Source organism: Tricharina praecox (assembly GCF_024521635.1).
Source record: "Tricharina praecox strain CBS 144465 chromosome Unknown BZA05scaffold_4, whole genome shotgun sequence".
NCBI lineage: Eukaryota > Fungi > Ascomycota > Pezizomycetes > Pezizales > Pyronemataceae > Tricharina > Tricharina praecox.
Window position 1 is genome coordinate 1,423,008 of NW_026250406.1, and position 19,837 is coordinate 1,442,844.

Consider the following 19,837-nt stretch of genomic DNA (forward strand, 5'->3'; position numbering starts at 1 on the left):
CGCTATCCTTCTCGTCAGGTACAACACCGCACACAGCGACGCCAACGACTCCGCCCCTTCGATGGTTCGCAGCAGTGCCGCTCAGTGTGATCGCAGCTACAAAGGAGGATGTATTGCAGGTACGCATCAGCATAAATCATAGGTTCCAATAAGTATCTAATGAGGCGGATGTGGCACAGCTGCGGTGGAGGAAATATCGCCGGTACGAATAAGGATGAATGTGAGCTACGAAGGAGGATGTATCGCAGCTACGAAGTTGAATGTTATAGCAATTGAGAGAATGTTGGCCGCTCTTTGTGAGGAGGATCTGGTGTAATATCAAGAGTCTATATCAAAGAGTTGCTCCTACTTAGTGGCTTAAGAATATTCTGCAAGTTCCCCCTTTTGTGACCCGACAGGTTATTCCGACGTCTGCAGATAGCAGAAACATGCTCAGTCGGTCTTGATACACTATCCCCACCAGTCCCGAAAGAAACATCCACCTGTGTGTAAACTGGTCAATGTGGGAGGGCCACGCTGCCGTGTATAGAGGTCACTGCTAACCTACCGTCTCACGAAAAAATCGTTATAAATGTTGGGAAAGCAGCACCATAGCGAGCTTCAGTGTTTCGATCAAATAGACAAGCATTTTCTTTCTCTCTGTCTCTCAACTGGCCCGTTCCCACAACTCTTCCGCGCCCTCGCCCTTGACTGGTCAGATCTCTCAACTATTCCTTGATGCCAGCCTAAACCAGAGGAGGACGGGAGGCTGGAGCCTCATTGAGGCCCCGAAGTGTGGTCGCTAGTGGTACATGTCGTGGCGCGGTGACCCAGCAGGCTGGCACTGGTATGATGCCGTCTCTCCTCAATTTTATCGTTTTTCACCAATACTCCTGGAACCAGGCGTGCCAGACAGGATTAAAATGATGATCAGGGGTTGAATAAACTACAGAATGCTACTACTGCCTACAGCACGGCCATTTCCCTCGAGTCCGACTGAAGTCATGCTATGTGAATGTCTGTTGCTCGCTGCTGACTTTCAAGTTGACATTCCACTGTGATAAGATAAGAAATAATGTGGGCTACGGTATCCGATCAACTGCAAGACTTTCACCGAACTAACCGATGAAAGTTCGGGTTTGCGATGCCGCACCAAACGTTTCCGGACCGTACGGAGCCGGTCAGGCTCCGTGTATTTTGTACATTGTACCGGACTGCTCTAGTCTGAATAATCCTTGCCCCGGGCGGGACTGCGTCGCCGGGCCCTAATGGTCTTCCGTCCGGACAGACTAATCCCAGGCCTCTGGGGTCCGACCGATGGATCAACCGCGGTATGGTTTCCCGGCAAACTAGAAAAGATGTATAGCTGATGTTAGAGCGGCGCGCGGAATAGGTACATATGCAAGGATGTCGCATGAAGCGTTGGTGATCGATGGTTTGGAGTATTGTTTGAACGGTGGTAGTTTATTTAGACAGGAACCCATCTATCTGCTGCCCGCCCGCATCTTACTTGCTGCCACCACTCTTCTCATCGTTGCCAATACCGGCCCTCAAGATTCATCCTACTTACTGTCACGCCGGTCCACCACTCTTGTCATCGTTGCCGTTACTGATTGCCTTGTCCTGAGGGACACCGTTCTTCTTGAAGTTCTTCAACGCCTCCTGGACGTTAAGATGTCCAAGGCGCGAGGATGTGAAGGAAGTTCTTCCATTGGCTGCACACAACAGTCTTGATGCAAGTTGAAGCAGCAGCGAAATCAGACAGTCTTGATGCAAGTTGAAGTAGTAGCGAAATCCGACGGAAGTGTCGAGTAACGCGTCCAACCCTTGTGTATCCGGCGGCCAACTTTGGCCGACCGGAGGGTTGGGACGGATGGACGCGATCGGGGCGCTGAACGTGTCGGAGGCGGCAACGCCGCACACCGACAACGTCCCGCTCCGGCGTCCACCTATTGGAACAAAACTCATTAGTTATCAATTTCAGAGCTCAGTACATGAAGAAACATGGTTTTTCAGAGGAGGGGAAACGGATGTACGTACCTGGTCGCATCCCTGCGATCGATGGACGCAGGACAAAACATGGCTTGCGGGCCATCTGAACGACCCAGCCCTACACTCACCCGTCCGCATTCCCATGGTTGGCGACTAGTGAGGGAGCGAGCACGAACCATATCGTTCGCAAGCATACCCCCGCTGACAAAGGGTGGTATGCTGATGCTGCGCCAGCCGGTTACCGTCTGTATGTACCGGTAAAAATCTGGTCCCATCATTTTCCACAACTTTACCTCCTTGTCGGCTGTGGCGAAGTCGGGATCTTCCTGCGCCAGGAGCCACTCCAGACCCTATAATATTAGTCGGACATGGATGAGAGTGGGGGGTGAGGACGATGTCTCTTCGTCTTGACATTTCTAAATACGTTCGCGCACCGTGCCTATTGCCCGAAAACCTTACTGAGCATGGCGTCCTGGCTGCCGGCCACGTTTTCGAGTATCTGGTTTCCCTATGCGACGCTTCTTGGATCGATTCTCCAGCACCACAGGTTGTTGAGGACCTCGTTGCTGGACGGTATTGTTCTTCATGGTCGAGGTTGAAGTTGGTAGATAGAAGGTATACCTAATGGTATTTGAGAATGTTGTGATGTTTGTGGGAGAGAAAGTTGAACGAAGAAGGAAGGAGGGAGAGAGGTATGTTTTATAAGAAGTGGCGCTGGAGATTTGGCCGAAAACCTTGGTACACGCACCGTTGTACGTTGGCGCTAGCGGCTGAACCCCCTCGTGCCACAACTACGGTTGCTGTTGTGCGAAACCTGATTTTATGGGGAAAGACAACGCCTACCGTAGAGTTCATCATCGTGGCCAGAAACGGGGCAATCAGGCTATCCTGCACTTCCTGTAATAACCGTTTCCCTGTGAAGGATTATGAGCATGAACATGGCTACTCTACACCACGTAACGACAGAATTGGACGGTGTGAGTGTGCTCATCATGTCGCCTAAAGTGTATCGCAAAGAAAAGAAGAAAAATCAGTGTCATCTTAAAAGCGGAGACAAGGTCGGTTAAGCTTCGAACTCACAGAGGTTTCGATATTAGAGGCATGAGCAATTTACATCATCTTCCTTCTCCGTACCCACTTCATTACCAGTCACGCGGTGCTTGAAATCACTTTCGTCGTCGGTACTTGACATTAGATGACATTTCCCGAAGATTTGATTGAAATAAAGGTTGAGAGGAAAGCTCCGCCAGACTTGGATGGCGAGGCGGGGGAGGGAAGGGAAGCATTTGGGGCAGAACACGACGGCCCAGCAGAATACTGTGTCTGCGGCCTGTCTAGGGAGGCGACGAGTGACGATATGTGACTGTCTATTCTTGGTGCCATTTCCAGTGTACTTGTTTTGGTACGCAGCGGCGCCGTACGGTACTGACCGGTAGCGTGGTTGCTAGTCGGCCGAGCGGTTGAGACGCCGCTACCGGCCAGCACTGTGTGGCCTCGCTGCCTAACAAATAAGGCTGCGGGCGAAATATATTGAAGAACTTTCTACCTCTCCCTCATCGCCAACGAAGTTGACGATCTGGGGGGGCTTGATGTCGGCGAGCGTGGCACTAAGCATCTGCGAATCAGGAATGAAGAACCGGCAACGATAGAACGAACCGGAGATTGATCGCGAGACGGCCGTTGGGCAAAAGTAATGCGAAGCTGCATTCATGTAAATTCTAGTCTGCATGTAGTGTAAGGTGTGTCACGTGATACTACCGAGTGATATTTACATATGGTGTCCCCTCGGTCACTCCCGGTACGAACGCAAAAACTGTTACCACCTCCTGCCGGTAAGAGGCTTGAGTACCGCAAGAACCAAATACAGAGGTCTTCTACCCGGGCTGAACTCAGCAATTTCACTCAAATCCCCTCGCCGATTGCATGGCCCAGAGCATTAGACTACGCGGTGGTTTTTGCCGTACTGGAAACATTAATCCGATACCTATGAAGCGCGGGTGCACTCACCACGAAGAACCTCAGCCGCAAGACTGTCTGCGTTGAATGAGCGATCAACATGACGTATGCTTTGAATGGATCTGATGCGAATTCTTTCTACGTTTGAACGAACGATAAAGACAGCACGGTTATCACGGCGAGGAGCAGCACGAGGACACGTTATTTGCGACGGGGCCAGCGAGCTATTCGTCGTCACACAACGGGCAAGAATCGATGTTCGTCGCCGTACTTCGATGTCTACCTGCTCTTCCTACAGCCGGTACGCCTTGTTCTCCTATGACGTCCTGCAGTACCACTATCACCGCGGATCTAGCACTCTGGCCTCTTCGTCGTTTGACGCCTGATATTTTGTAGCTTGCTTACAGCCATATACCATCTGGGTAGAAAATAAACGGGCACTCTGCAGCATCGGTGCTTGACGAAGTGACGGTTGAGAATGCCAAAGGAGATGAGATCCCAGACGAATATTCCCGCTCTTCCTTGTGGCCGCGGGTGGCACACAGGAAGCGGGATTCCACGAGGGATATTTTTGTCGTCCTTTGCAGCCGCGGGTGGCCCGCAGGAGATGATGGAATCCCACGAGGAATATCTCTATTCTCCCTTACAGCCGCGATTGGCCCGCAGCAGATGCGATCCCACGAGGGATCTTCTCACCACCCACTGTGCTTCATAGCCGTGTTTGCCTCGCGGATTAATGTAGCAGGCTTGTTCCCGACGCTCTTGCACCGCGGATGGTCGCGACCAGACGAGCGTATGATATCGAACTCGTAGACGGTAGTAGTAACGATTCATCTATTTGCGAAATCACCTTTGAAGCACTGGAACCTGCACAAGATTCTCGACCAACGAGTCTTCCAAACGATCAACACCATACACAGACAACCACAAACCCATTCTCCACGCAATCCGGCACCAGATTTCCCACAGAACCCGTTCTTCAGAAAGCCACCAGGACGCACACCCTCACCTACAATTGTTGCGCAAACCAGTAACCGAAGCGGCAATCCGCAGCGAATCCTCCCAAAGCAGATCCTTTACGCTTTGATATGGCGCCCCAACGTAGGTCCCGATCTATCTACCTAATATGTAACTTCAAATAACGGATTATGATCTCTAGCCACCATTAAACTGTCGCTGTACTACCGCAAGCCACCGCCACATCCGGTCGGTATCCCGATCTTTCCCGATCGGTTCCAGGCCCAAGTGTTCAAGCCCATCCTCGACATCTTCGGGGTGACAAATTATGACCAAATCAGGTTTGATTTTCGCTTCGAGGTGCTGCGGATGTTCCGTCAGCAACCGGAGCTGATGGGTTTGCCGGTCAGAAGCACGGCTCAGAAGGACGATTACGTGCTGCATCTGGCAGTGGGACCTGTGCCGTCAAGAGGTCGAGCCGCTCCTCACGAAGATGGACGACTATTTCGGCAACGTGGGACTGGACGAGCGACACAAGAGACACGCGAAGGGATACCTCCTGTATCTCCTGATATGAGTCATTGCTCGGGCTGGGCGGCACGCGGACCGGCATAACTTCGACTACGAGGCGGCGGCAAGGGGGAGCTCGGGCAATTAGACGTAGATGGAATCATGGAATACTGTTGGTGGACAAGGGCTTCAAATGCGGCTGTTTGGAATTAGAGGACCCTGCGAACGGTAGCGATTGAGTCGGGCAATGTGTAGTCCCACTCCTTAGATAGCTGTTTTCTTTGCTTTCTGTACTACCACAAATGCTATCGAATACTGGACCTTCTTAATGCAGACTGCTTTTATTGTTTCGCAGTCGACTACCATCGACTGCCGCAGAGCCGACCGTACAGGAGTAACACTTCCTAGGAATGCCCCCATTGAATCGACGACTCTGAACGGAGTGCACATCTGGATGGCAAAGTGTAGAGCTGGTTGCCAGGCTGTAGCTTTTGTGATCATCCAATGCCTCATGTGATTCATTACTGATTACCCATGCTGCGGCGGAGAATCGCCATGATAGAGACTTCAATTATAGCCTCACTAGAAACTCGTCCAGGCTCTGCACTTATTGCGGGAATACTCAAATACTCGAGTGCCGTCGACAGTCGTCCGTGCCGGTGAAATGTTAGACAGCCTGACTACACACCCAGCATTCCATCTGATGGACTCGACTATCGCGAGCACTTCCTACCCAGTATGCGAACGGGTATCAATAATTGGATAATCTGGGAATCAGCACTAATGCTTGAACAATTTCGCGCTGAAGCCAGGATCCATTCAGGTTGTGTATGTATTTATGAATCGTTCGTTGTCTAGTATTACCTCCCGAACTTTTCATTTCTGTCATGTGTTGGTTTCCATCCGCTGTGTTACATGCGAGGATTTCTCGCGTGGCACCCTCGGGTGTATGTACGACTAGGGTAAAAGGTACATAGCGTGGGCGGGCCGCGGTCATCCTGGAGATCTGCGAATATGTAGCCCAATGCGGCAGCTTTCGCCTCCACCCGGCCCCCGGGTGGCAATTACACCGCGGAGGCGCAGTATGCAGCATGTCCCCACATCAGTCGATATAACCATTGCGATCGCCCTCGCATTCATGCAATCCCCCAACAACCAACATGTCTTCAACTCGCGCCCCCGATGAGGCCGACCCGCTCGCAGCCCTCTCTGGCGTGCAGCGCCAGGAGCTGATCCGCCTAGTCATGTCGATCGCAAAGCACATGCGTCACGCACTCCGCCTCGCCACCAGCACCCCGCAGCCCTCCTCCGACAAACGACTCAGCACGCGCCTCTACCGTCTGGCAATGCGCAGCTTCGATGGGTGGCGTGACGAAGTTCTTGTGCGGATCAGCGCGGTGCTGCAGGTGCCGGTGCCGAAAGACGTGGACGACAAGCGAGAAGTTACCCCGCACGAAGACCCGTTCCTGCACGTGCACTTCCCGCCGTTCGCGACAACTCTCACGCACCTCGAGAAGCGAGAGGTTATCGTCGAGTCGCTGCTGCTGTTGCTGCTCTCGCTGAAGTCGTATGATGCACGCTCCCGCGTCCTACTCCTGCATGTCGTGTCCTCCCTCGCCCTCCCGCTCGACTCCCTCCTCGACATCGAAGCGAAAACCGCCAAGACGCTCCTCGAAACCGTGCAGATGACTGCCGAAGCCGAGTCCGCGAAGCGCGTCGAGGCGTCCCGCTCGTCGAACAGATGGAAGATCGGACTGGCGTCCGTCGCGGGGGCCGCGCTGATCGGTGTTACCGGTGGTCTCGCAGCACCAGTTGTGGCGGCAGGTATCGGAAGTTTGATGGGGGGCGTCGGACTCGGTGCTGTGGCAGGGTACCTTGGTGTTGTCGCTGGCAGTAGTACCATCATTGGTGCGCTTTTTGGGGCGTACGGCGGGAGAATGGGCGGGCAAATGATGCAGCGGTATGCGAAGGAGGTGGAAGATTTCAAGTTTATCCCTGTCGACGGGTCCTCCGAATCGCGATTGCGCGTCGGGGTGGCAATAACGGGCTGGGTTGTCGATGGGGAAGCGGAGGTTGTGGATCCCTGGCGGAGTGTTGGCGGGGGTCTCGAAGCCTATGCGCTGCGGTGGGAACTCGACGCGTTAACGGAGCTCGGCGTATCGCTTTCGGAGATCTTGACCAGTACCGCCATGAGCTGGGTCAAGCTCGAACTCGCCAAAATCACCCTATCCGCTGCGTTATACTCCGTCATCTGGCCGTTGGCAATGCTCCAGACCGCGCGCGTCATCGACAACCCGTTCTCGATCGCGAAGCACCGCGCCGACAAGGCTGGGCTGGTTTTGGCGGACGCGATCATCAACAAGGCGCAGGGAAATCGGCCGATTACGCTCGTCGGATACTCTCTCGGCGCGAGGGTGGTTTATAGCTGTCTCCGCTCGCTTGCGGAACGTGGTGCTTATGGTATGGTGGAGAATGTGGTGTTGATGGGCGCACCCGTGCCGGCAACAGTGGCGGAATGGCGGGAGCTCCGCTCGGTCGTGGCTGGGAGAGTCGTCAATGTCTACAGCAAGCAGGACTATGTCCTCGCATTTCTGTATCGGACGAGCAGTGTGCAATTGGGTGTGGGAGGGCTTCAGGAGATTCAGTTGGAGGGAGTGGAGAACGTCGATGAGGGAAAGCTGGTAAGCGGGCATTTGATGTATCGGCATGCGGTTGGAAGGATCCTGAAGGGCCTATTGGTGGGAGATATGGTGCTTGCGGAGGTGGAGAAAGGAGAGATTACTTTGAAGGATCTGGTCGAGCAGGAGGAGAGAGCGGCGGACCGGACGATCAAGATGGTGGAGAACGACAAGGAGATGGAGACAAAAAACGACACGAGTAACGAAAGCCAGAAGGAGGTCTCCCTGCTCGACTACGAAGCGTCCGAACCGGTGAAGACCATGCATTTCGAGACGCTGCATACTGACCACCGCAACGGACCTAGCAAAAACCGATTACAGACGCAACATCCGCTCGATTCAGACGTCGGCGAACTTCAGCAACTCGAAATGAGGCCTGATCAGCAACACGGCCTCAGCAAGAACCTGTTACAAATGAAACAGCCACTTGATTTAGACGTTGGCGATCTTCAGCAGTTGGAGGCAAGGCCATACACTCCCGTGTCCGAGCCCGATCCTGAGGTAAAGGATCTAGAGTCGGGAGAGCACAAAGCAATCCCAGAGGAGGATCGTGAGCGGAATATGGATGCTGTTTTGTCACGTGTGGAAGCAAAGCTTGCTGCGATGAGGATGAAACGCGGGGGAGCGAATAGATAGTGGTCGATAAAGTGGCGCAAACGAATATAACAGTAATTTCATCAACCAATGAAGCCGTGGGTATGATTGCGGTGCACAGTGACGGGTGTAAAGCCCGTGTAGATCGTGGAAGTGGGGGGTTTCCAGCTCGATAAAGCTGATTCAGAGTGAATGCGCTGGAAGTGCATACGTGAAGATCGACAATCGCCGCCATATTCAACATCAAGTGGGCTTTTTTAGGCGGCAATGCGATAGCATATCCATCCATATTTTCAGAACAGCCCGTCTGTACGGGCTCCGTAGGTTTCCAAAAGAAGAATCGATTTAGGCGCTGTGATCTCTGTCGCTAGCTCTATTCTACACCCCCGGCCTATGATGCAACCAGCCAACGAGATAATGCCGCCCCACATGAAGCCTGCAACGCCACAACAGCATAACTCACGTGATGGCGTTGTTACCACCACCGTTCTCTACCAAATATAAAGTTGTGACTGGGTTTCGCTTATGTTAAACCCTAATTTCATCCCACAGACCCTTCTACCACACACACAACCCTCGCTCCATCCTACTTCTACTTTGCACCCATCCATTTTCCCTTCTTCCCCACAATCATCTCTCTTTCTTGCCCACTAGCATCCCCAATCAATGCTACTTAGCAACCATCCTTCGAACGCCCCTCCACAACAATGCCGCTCATCAACCCCGCCTCCCACAACAACAACAAGACAAGAAAAAGAATGGCCGGCGAAACCATCTTCAATGTGGGTACGCCCAGCGAGGACGCAGCCGCCACGACGGAACACACCCAAGCACTGCCGGTCATTGCCGACGATTCTTGGGTCGAAAACTGGGACTTGAACGTCCTTCACTGCGGATCTTGCGAGAGACCGTTTGTGACCAAAGACGTGTTGCTTTCTTCGCCGCGCACATGTGAATGTGAGAACCTTTAATCTTCCCACCCGCATGGATGGTACATACTGATGCAGACCTATAGGCAGTGGCGCATGACTCCCGTTCGGGCGGGAGTTGGTCGCTTCCGCAATCCGTTGCGGAAACTGGCCAAGAAGGGAGGAAGCAGAGAGGGGGCCTGTGTGGGTGGAGTAGGGGGTAAGAACCGATCACATTTTCTACTTTTACTGTTAGTTCATACTAAGCGACCCATAGGTTATCCCCCACTCCGGTAGCTGCGCACAGCCTAGGAGCTGTTGTGCGTGGAATAGGGGTAAGAATCGCCCACATATTCTGCTTTGATTGGTCGTTCATGCTGACTGAGTCATAGGTTTTCCCCTATTCCACATTGGCTCACTGCGGGGAGGGGATGTGTCCTTGAAGAAGGAGTAGCTGTGTGCGGAGGAGGGGCAATAGATGAAAGACTGGTCCGCGAACCACAACACGGACTGCGGTTACTCCAAACTCGGGGACGATGCGCTTGGTAATACGTATCACCTATTTACGCAGCGTTACTCGATGGAGGAAGACTAGTGTTGGGTGTGGAGTAGGGGTAAGAATCGGTCACATTTTCCTCTTTTACTGGTATTGCATACTAATCGATTGGTAGGTTATCTCGCACTTGGACTACACGATCGAGGTTGTCATCTCGATGTGATCGAGGGGATCAAAGCCTTCTATATTTCAGGGGGCTTCCCCCTCCAACAGAAACAGCATCAACTGGGATCTCTGCGATGGATAGGGGTTGGTCATTAGAGTTTGCGATCATTGTCAAGAATATTGATGATGAAGATAGGGATGAATAGATGGATAGAAAATGTTCAGTTAATTCTTTACTACTGGTCGGGCTAGATAGGCCCTCTATATACACGTTCGTCTGGGCCAAGGCAGAATACTCTTACTTGAGAGATACTCAGGTCCTTCCGCTTCTGAGACGAGCAGTGTTCTACATAGACCAGTCCCGACCAAATTTGGGTATAGTCGGGTTGGTCGGGATATATTCCGGCAAAAAAAAACTCTCGTCTGGTCGGTTGGGGTATATCCCGACTAAAAAAAACTCTGGTCTAGTCGGTCGGAATATATCCCGACTAAAAAAAACTCTCGTCTGGTCGGTCGGTCGGTCGATCGGTCTGGTCTATGTAGAAAGCGGGAGACGAGCACGGTCCGTGCCGCGTCAGCAGGTGGAGCCATTGGGATCGTGAGTCTACTAGAGCCTTCCGGACGTCTAATCTTGACAATCATGAAGCAAACGATGGGTTGCGGGAATTTACTGTTTGCATGAGTGTGCGAAGCGTTAATGCAATACCTTTTTTGGGGCAACATGTGTTATTCGACTATCTGAGCGCATGGTGGATGTGTCGTGCTGTCTTTCCTGTTTGCATAATGCTCCATTCTACCCACTCTAGGCACCCCATAGCGAACTGTGACTCCTTGTGACCTTGTCTTGCACTCGCACTGTGGACTGGCCCAGACGAAGGTATATACCAACTCCGCATTGCCGTGAATATCTGGATCCAACGAATATCCGGGTCGTAGCAACCGTCAGGACATATATCATAGAGGTACTCAGGGTAAATGATGCGTGGGTTTAGAGTGGTAGCGGTAATGGTTTCTTCGTCTTTGTTTTGTCGGAAGCTGTGGGAGCAGAGTGAAGTAGTGCTCACATCGAGCACGCATGCGCAAGGAAAAGGATGCGTAAAAGAGGGAGTAGCAGTAGTGATGAAGCTGGACACGCCGCTGAGCCTTTGAGAGGACAAGACTTGTCTCCGCGCGCCCATCGCCCCACAGGAACTGCGCTTCGGGTCGCACTTTGCGAGTGATATATGCTGTATTAAATGCCACAGGACTGAGTAGCAGCTGGCAAAGTGTTGACGCCACGCGAGAAAATTACACGAATAGTATATGATCCTACGAACGCTCTCGAGCAATCCAGGCGCACAAACAGCCGTCGACTCCGACGCTTGAACATGGCGATCCTTTGTGTGCAATTCGCATACGACTCGAAGCGGCATTCATCCACCGTTCTTTGATTCACTCCCTCTTATTCTCTCAACCCACTTTGTGCATTCGAAGCCCCTGTTTATCGGTGAGTACTGTCTGAACTCACCTTGGACACCCCGCAACCCTGCCACAGTTATGTACACCCGCAAGGCAACCTGCAGATGCATGATCAGCTCGCGATGCAAGCTTTTCCGGCGGTCTGGATTAGTCGTCGACGCTACGCAAGGCGTCAAGTTCTTCCCCTGCGATCACTATATCCAGGCGCTTTGTCTAGCGAAGTGGGCGAAGAAGCAGGTTGCGGGGTCCATCGACGAGCATGTGCTCCCGTGCAACTGTAAGGTCCTTTACTCAGTGAGGGAGGCGGCTAAGATGTATTACGACGAGTTTAAGCATTTGCTGAAGACTCAGTGAAGCAGGGAATGGACTGTGCGTCCTGTGGCGGTGAGATTTCTGGTACCATGTATCTGGAGGTTATAGACGGTGTTTTTACATTCTTTTACCAGTATTTGGTAGCAATACAAAAGAATCTTGCGCATTAAAAATGTTGCCAGAACGCGTGCTTTAGCCTGACTCCTTCGACTAGAATTCAATCAGAGTTGACAACAGGCCTGGGATTCGTCCGTCCCGTCCGTCCTTGTCTATGCCCCGAACGAGACGGAATTTGTCGGGCCCGGAATATCAAGGACTATAGGGCTCCGGGCAAACCGGGGGCGACTGGGGCACCATTCGGGCCCGGAAATTCGGCGCTAGTACTAGCCTGGGGCAGTAGCGCAGTGGCGCAGCAGGCAGGAATGATACTAAGGAGTTGGCAGCACGGCGAAGAATAGACGACTATAGGAAGTAGACGGCCAAGGAGACACCTCTGCCGGCAGATCTTAAACTCTGTGGATGTCTGTTTCTCGCTGCTTAATCTCGTATCCGATCCGATCCAAAATTTTCATTGGCCAAAATATTCCAGATAGCCGGCACCGTACACTTAATAGCCAGCTACTTCCGCACTAAAGATTTCCGGGCCCCGGGCTTTTTGGACCTGGGACGGAGCCGTGTCGTCCGGCCAAATGCTTGCCCCAGACGGGACGGCGCCGCTGGGCCCCAATAGTTTTCCGTCCGGGCGGACTATTCCCAGGCCTGGTTGACAATTCCATTCATTGTCCACGACATTCGGTGACCGAGGTAATTGTAGTATAGTGCAAGTTATTGAACAGGGTGGGAATGCGGAAGACTCGAGAGAAGCAAGGTGAAGACAAACGTAACGATGACATTTTATTAAAGTGAGCTGGGAAGTATGTAGTTGGGCCAGTCAGTACCAGACGATTTCGGCACTGTCATCCACCACCGCTGATCGCCTCGCAATGGAACATCCTTGGATAAAATCGAATAAGCGAGCACGTTAACTAGATCCTGGCCTTCAAAAAGGACGTTGAGTTAACCTTGTCGTGTCGCTTATTCAAATCGTACATTCTCGTCAAGGGTGACCATTGGCGTGGCTTCACGAGCTACATAGCTGACGAGGGAGATGATACGGCTGTAGATTTGATGCCCAGAATTTGTTGCCATCTTTTTTTGTTGTTTCGGAGTATAAGTTTTGACTAGGACGCGCATGTATCTCCGCAATTCAAAATCTTCCGTCCTTGCTGGGCTTGGTGTGACTAGCGTAGCCCTAAAGTCACGTGGATGAAACCGGGTAAACGATTGTCCGATGTGATCGCGGGTTGCTTCACCCCCACCCACACCAACTCTTCCTTCCTGCTACATCCTGCTCGACACATCCACCTTTCAAACCACCAAAGCATGCCCAACTGTTTTCCCTCAGGAGCCGTTTCTCATCGACCACCGAAACTATTGACAACCTACTTGGGTATGAATCATTTATTGCTATGTAAGTCGCACAGTCCAACAGCAACCCGGCAACATGTTGTCGACCAGGCCTGGTCTCTGCTCAAGGTTTACCTAGAGTTACTCTAACCATCGCCGCCTATAGATTTTACTCCATCGACTCACATCTCTCCTCATCCAGTACAACCACAGCCCATCCACTTGCGGCGGGCGCGCAGAGTCGCCACGCATTGCCACGAATCGCCGCTTTGCTCAACATACTATTACGGTGGCTGGCGACTGTCGATCGCCATATTACTGCGCGTCCCGCGGAGAAATGGGCATCATCAACATGCCCAAAATCGCACCACGGTGCGGTTCCTCTCTCCCAAACCGATTGGAGGCAGCAATGCCCAGCTGTAGAAGTAATCCTGGTTCCCTGAATCCCATCTACGCCAGAATCATACCAAAATGAACCAGAAAGTTTCTACGATCGATCGTGGGGCTCAGGTATCTCGTGGCCACTGGCCATGCACGCTAGCGGCAATGCGGATGCCTAGCATCACGGGGAGGAGACGTTGAAGGACATCCGTGGCCTGTGCGTGGTTCCAGTGTCAGTGGTGTGGTGATCAGGAGAGATCCCTTCCTCTGGCAGGGTGGAACCGTATGCATCGGAGTTGTGATACTTTTCACTTTTCTGTTCCTGCTTTAGGGGACCTGAAGGTCCCACGGTGCGTGGTATGCGCTATGAGGCTTTATTCGGGCCGGCTCAGCCCGAAATCCGACCTGATTCCTTCCTGACCGTTGGACCACTTCATCGGATGAAGTGAGTGGAGGAATAAGAAGCCCCGGGGATACTTGGGCAGGACAACGCATGATATTATACCCCAAAGCAACCATTTTGCCTGCAGGAGGTAAGGTCGTATCTGAGATATTCAGGCAATTTCTGACGCTGACTGGAACATGATTTACAGGCAATACGAGGACCCTGAATTCGTCCGACATATATCGAGGCCATAAGCACCCACGTCATCCCGATGCCCTTTGCTACGCCGCTCAATGCCAGTGGTGCGGTTAGCCGCAGCGTTCCATTCCTCCGGCAGGGTGGAATCGCACGCAACGGAGTTGTGAGATACTTTTCCGTCCATGATTTAGGGGACCTGAAGATCCCCCATGGACGGTGCGCGGTATGCGCTGTGAGGCTTTATTCGGGCCGCCTGAGCCCCAAATCTGACCTGCTTCCTTAGTTAGAGGAGAAATTAAAGACCAACCCATAACCGGTACGAGGTTTGAATCTCAATGGTGGGGTTATCCGCAGTGACCTCTTCCTCTGCCAGGGTGGAATCGTATGCAACGGACTCGACCACTACAACACCGGCTAGCCTCCTTGAAGGTCCCCCATGGCCGGTGCACGGTTTGCGCTGTGAGGCTCTATTCGAGCCAGTCGATAACGAAATCCGATCTACTTCTTTACGGACGGTTCGTCCACCTTATCGGATATAGTTGGCGAGGGAGGAAAAAGTACGCACATGGGCATGACTGAAACGAAGCTAAGTCCAGCTGCTCCTTTGACTTGCAGAAGGTGAGGGCGAACCTGCTGGGTTAATGGCGAAATTTACGACGCTGATACGAATAAGATTAGTCTGATGTGTAGTTGAGAGGAAGGTTCAGCTTTATTAAACGTCTGCATGATGGAATGCTTTGGGAGAAGACAAAAGCGGAGATTCATTGTGAAGTGGAAGCAGAGTTAGGGGTCGGAGTATGGTATCAATAAATCAAATGCTACATCCTACTTAACCATCATAGACCGGTCTTTTATATGTCCTCAGCTGTTGTTTTTTGTATTGTCGAGATAGATGTTCACCAGCGGCAGCAGCTTCCGCCGTGGGAACAAACAATGAAAACGCTGCTTCGGCTGCAGCCTCGACCGATTGATTCCACGAATAAGATCATGAACACATAGGGATGAATTGCTTCACTCTAGACTCGCCTGTGCAGCAGGCGAAATGGCGACGGCGAGGAGAAGAGTGAAATTCTCCGAGGGGAATCGTAACCCTTTGCACACGGACTAAAAGTCTGCAACGAGCCACGATGACTCGCGTTTCACCAACTCCGGCTTCACTTCAAGAAGGTTCCAATGTGATGCATGTGGCCCCACCACTGCTAGATACGCAAACTCAGAGATGCGAATTTCTTTCATGCAACATGTCTTGTGCGCTAAATTGTTTATTTTGCGGATAGTGAGTACCGGGTGATGATAATTTCCATACGAGGAGGGCCACCGCACGAGACTACAGCTCAGAACCGACAAATCGAGCCTCTTCGCAGGTTCACGTTGAAACTCTCCCAGATTCAAGGGATTTGACTGTCATTTCTGTTTCTTGTATCTGGTGATGGAATTGCTTTCTCATAACCATATTCTATAATATTTACCACTGCAATGCTCAACACGTCACTGAATTTTCAATGATTCCCGACGATCACCTGATGAAACTCAGTTGGCCTGGCAAGCAGTGTGCAAATGTGTAGTGTGACCTAATGTGACTGCGGCTTCGAGATTTTGCTAGTTTTTGTGGGTTCAGGGCTTCGACTTCCACAGAAACAATTTCTTCCGCTTCCTGTACTTCTAACACCTTCCCCCCCACAACACAGCCTTCCTTACAGCACACAACCCGCCTTACAACATACAATCCTCCTTCAACCACACGACCCCCGCTTACGACACAAACAATCTCCACCGCCGTTCGCTGAACAAGCTCGTCATCTACTCTTTCCTTCCATGCTTTTCTGGATGTTTTTGCCCTCCTTTCCCCGCTTGAGTTCGCTTCCGCTCCGTCCTCTTTCTCCATTTCCCACCATCCTTTGCGATCACTATTACCACCTGCTTTCGTCGATCAACTTGATGGGTGTTTCAAGGCAATCGCACCCAGCAGGTTCGTAATAGCTCTTCCACTCTGCACTTACTGTTTCGGCTAAACACTGACTTTAACTCCGACAGCAGTACCTGCTGAAGATAGATACCGTGGGGTACCCGCGCCGCATACGAGCCTCTCCGATCAGCCGGTGCTTGGTGCGTTCATCACATACCTACGGTCATCGCCGTAATCGGGTAAGATGACAGTTCCTTCTGTCAAGTGGTCTGGCCGCTTACATGGTCATGAATAGGCAGCTCACGCCGTGCCTTCGTACGGCTACTGTCTGATGTTTCGCGCGCCCCAGTGGCGGCGTAACACTGGATTGAAGGGGAACCTCCGAGTTCTCCTTCGCGCGCTTCTCACAATCATTCAGATAACGAAGGTATGTAGTTAGCACCCAGCTTTTTTTTTACATACTCGCAGTCAATTCGTTGCTAATGTAGTATTTGCAGAAGCCAAGCCAGACGAGCAGAAGGTGCGAGACGACGACCGCGATCCCGAGGATGACACCCGCGAGAATACGGTAGCTGCACGTGTTGCGGTCGGACATCCACGTGATGATCAACTAGGCCCGTCCGGCTTCCGGTGGCCCCGATACTTTATCGGGGCCGCCGATGAGGAGTCCACCGATTAGTCGGTGGACTCCGCCGGGCGAGGAAAACCTCAAAAAGCCAAGAGTGACCTCGGGTACAGCTCCGAAGTCAACGATGAGGATGTTGTCCACCTCTTCACGGAAACAGGACCCGCCGGCATGGTGACATACCATGTCACCTACAAAACTAGTGAGAAATACTAACGTCATACAGGTGGGGGCCAGGGACGTTTACGAGTTTGTTTCTCCAGAACGTGTGGCGAAATACGAGCATGAATAGTTCGAGCAAGATGAGAATATGGAAACATGTTATGACACGATGAACGGAGTGGGATGGGAGACCCGGTGTACGACCAAGACGCTCCTTCGCAAGTACAAGAAAGAGGCCCGGGAAGCTGTGAAAAACGCCAATAAGTCCAAGGTCGGAGCCGGAGACAAGTGCCAGGTCGGAGCAGGAAAAAAGACCAAAGTCGGCAGATACTAAGTCTCGGATTCGGACCACAATGACCAAGACGAGATCATCGCTTCGGACAAAGAAACCGACTACGATGAAGCTGCCGAGTCTTTCGGGTCAGACAGCGAGATCGACGAGACACCGAAGCGTACCGGCAAGGTTTACTCCACTGAAGTGGACCCTGATTTCAGGGCCCGCTACAAGCACCTAGACTTTGAGCACCTCGATGAGGTATCTGGAATGCCAAGGCTGCCCAGCAGGAGCATGCGATCGCGCAGTCGCGCGAGGAGGGCGAGGGAGAGGGGGGGTTGGTTTGGTTGATCTCGATGTGAATCTTTCGGAGATAATCACGGATCCGACAGCTGGGGCGTTCAGAGGCTGCTGGGACAGCACGAGTTGCAGTCTGACGATACCAACGCTTTGCCCTAGTCCCACCTGGAAGAGTTTCCAAGTAGGAGTATTCCGATTCCGCCCAGGTGGCGGGATCGGATCAAGTATCCCACTCCGCCTAATGACGGAGTGGGGAAGTTCCCACCTGCATCAGGAAAAAAAATCTACTTCATTAGAGTGTCCACTGCCTATTGATGTGGTGTCACGGTGACTGCAGTGGGTGCATAGGGAACGGTGGTAGGGGTTTCCACCCTATCCCGAGTAATATTCCGTGGGCACGACGTCAGGTGGGCTCTGCAACATCTTTTTATTGATTGATATCACGTGGTCTATGTACGTACATAATGATAATGAATATACGCCCTGTTTTTACACCCCGTCGGTTGCCTCAACTGTCCCGGGGCCTTCTCCGTCATCTCTTTCGGCTTCGTCATCTCGTCGGTGCCCTCATCTCTTCCAACGCCGCCCTCTATTCCGCGCGCTCCCAAAACTCTTCCGTACCGCCCAATCTTCTTGGCTCCCACCGCTCCTCCCTGCCGTCGCCTTTTCCGGCCCCTCGACTCATCCGTGCCATCATCTCGTCCAACCCAGCGACTCTTCCGTGCTCCCACAACTCGTCCCTGTCCACAACTCCTCCGTGCCATCATCTAGGAAAAACACCGTGAAGCCTCGATACGAGTTGAGAGACCGGAAAACCTTGAAGAGGCCGAACAGGGTATGTTCCCCTCCCCTTCCGCTTCCTGCCTCCCCTCCATTGAAGATTCTACTAACTCACTTCAACAGCTCATTCAACAGCTATTTTTGTTTTTATTTTATTTTTCTTCCATGTTGCGTTTGTTTTCATGTTGCGTTTGTTTTCATGTTGCGTTTGTTTTCAGAGCGGGGTTCTATCCAATCAACTACAGGAGATAGATCGTCAATATACCGGGGTCCGTGACGACGTATTCGTTCCGCAACAGCGGAATCGAATGAACATTGAACAGCCGGAGCCTCGGCCCGCAGGTAATATTCTTTGCTGGTGCCGAAGTCGCGTCCGATTTCCGAGGATTCGTAAGGCCACGCAGGCCAGTTCCGTTGTTCTCCCGTCCCAAGCTGACACGATCGGCGTCTCGATGGTGCGGATGTAGACAGGGCACGGTACGGCTTCGCTGCACTTCAAAACCTCACCCAGGAACGCGTGCGTTCTCTTGCTACTCTGTTCCTGGAAGACCGGTCTGGACCGGACTACCGAAGCTTCACCTCAAATATCTATCGTGGGCTCCTGCGATGCAGGATCAAAGCGGGTTGTCAAAGGGGGTTTAATCGAACATCAAAAAGAAGAGGCCATTCCCCGTTCTAGATGAGCAGATGGGAACGCAAACGTATCATCGTTATTCATATGTGGGAGAAATGAAGTACATGCATTTCCCCCATTTCCTCCATGGCCGTGACCGTATCTCCCTCGGTCCAGTTGACCTCCTGCCATCCCTTCCTATTTCTCCTCTGCCTCCACCTATCCCTCCTCCTATCCTTCTCGTTCCTCCAGTTGTACTCCCCCCCCCCCCCCCCCCCCCCCCCTCCCTTCCGTAAATGACTTCCGACTATGCGATACAAACCGGCGGCAATGAACTCACAGATCCACCAGTCAATCTTCCTTGCAACCGGATCGCACTGCATCCCGGATCGATGAGACAGTAACATCGCATTCTCCAAGACGACCAATGGGACAAGAACGAAGAAGACGAGACAGTTGAGTAGGCGATTCTTCACCCCCGCTACCTAAAGATGTGGGTAGGGAAGAAGGGGAAAGCCGATCTCAATGGGTCGCTGATAGTCGTGGGACCGGGGTCCGCGACGACGTATCACCCTTCTTGTCGATGGAGAGATTGCGCGCCACCTGAAGAGGTGGCTCGGCAGCAGCAAACGAGACAACCAGAAGGAATGGAAGGCTGCCGTGGGACCGGGGTCCGCGACGACGCATTCGTTCAGCAATAGCGGAGGGCGAATGAATATCCAGCGGCCAGGGGCGCGGGCCGCAGGTATTTCTGTTCTTCAC

The 19,837-nt window shown here is 52.3% G+C and overlaps 4 protein-coding genes across 4 annotated transcripts; 3 read left to right on the plus strand and 1 right to left on the minus strand.

The window, feature by feature from the left end:
- Nucleotides 1–1,551: 1,551 nt before the first annotated feature.
- BZA05DRAFT_442239 (uncharacterized protein) lies at nt 1,552–3,586 on the minus strand (the record flags this gene model as incomplete). Its single annotated transcript, XM_051486733.1, has 4 exons — nt 1,552–1,928; nt 2,020–2,089; nt 2,148–2,321; nt 3,518–3,586. 4 exons carry the CDS (start codon nt 3,584–3,586, stop codon nt 1,552–1,554), a joined length of 690 nt encoding a protein of 229 aa, XP_051342695.1.
- Nucleotides 3,587–5,015: 1,429 nt separating this feature from the next.
- On the plus strand, nt 5,016–5,461 carry BZA05DRAFT_416221 (uncharacterized protein; the record flags this gene model as incomplete). Its single annotated transcript, XM_051485372.1, has 3 exons — nt 5,016–5,028; nt 5,087–5,281; nt 5,355–5,461. The coding sequence occupies 3 exons, from the start codon at nt 5,016–5,018 to the stop codon at nt 5,459–5,461; spliced, it is 315 nt and encodes a 104-aa protein (XP_051342696.1).
- A 1,052-nt stretch (nt 5,462–6,513) lies between these two features.
- Nucleotides 6,514–8,755, plus strand: BZA05DRAFT_388994 (uncharacterized protein). The gene has a single exon (XM_051482722.1). The coding sequence runs from the start codon at nt 6,555–6,557 to the stop codon at nt 8,706–8,708; it is 2,154 nt and encodes a 717-aa protein (XP_051342697.1). The 5' UTR covers nt 6,514–6,554; the 3' UTR covers nt 8,709–8,755.
- Nucleotides 8,756–16,230: 7,475 nt separating this feature from the next.
- On the plus strand, nt 16,231–17,841 carry BZA05DRAFT_416223 (uncharacterized protein; the record flags this gene model as incomplete). The annotated part of the gene is made up of 8 exons (XM_051485373.1): nt 16,231–16,384; nt 16,453–16,521; nt 16,740–16,748; nt 16,810–16,999; nt 17,060–17,148; nt 17,288–17,403; nt 17,476–17,719; nt 17,756–17,841. 8 exons carry the CDS (start codon nt 16,231–16,233, stop codon nt 17,839–17,841), a joined length of 957 nt encoding a protein of 318 aa, XP_051342698.1.
- Nucleotides 17,842–19,837: the final 1,996 nt, after the last annotated feature.

Bases quoted from the DNA above. Each gene is read 5' to 3' on its own strand.
- BZA05DRAFT_388994 (XM_051482722.1), top strand. From the start codon at position 6,555: ATGTCTTCAACTCGCGCCCCCGATGAGGCCGACCCGCTCGCAGCCCTC.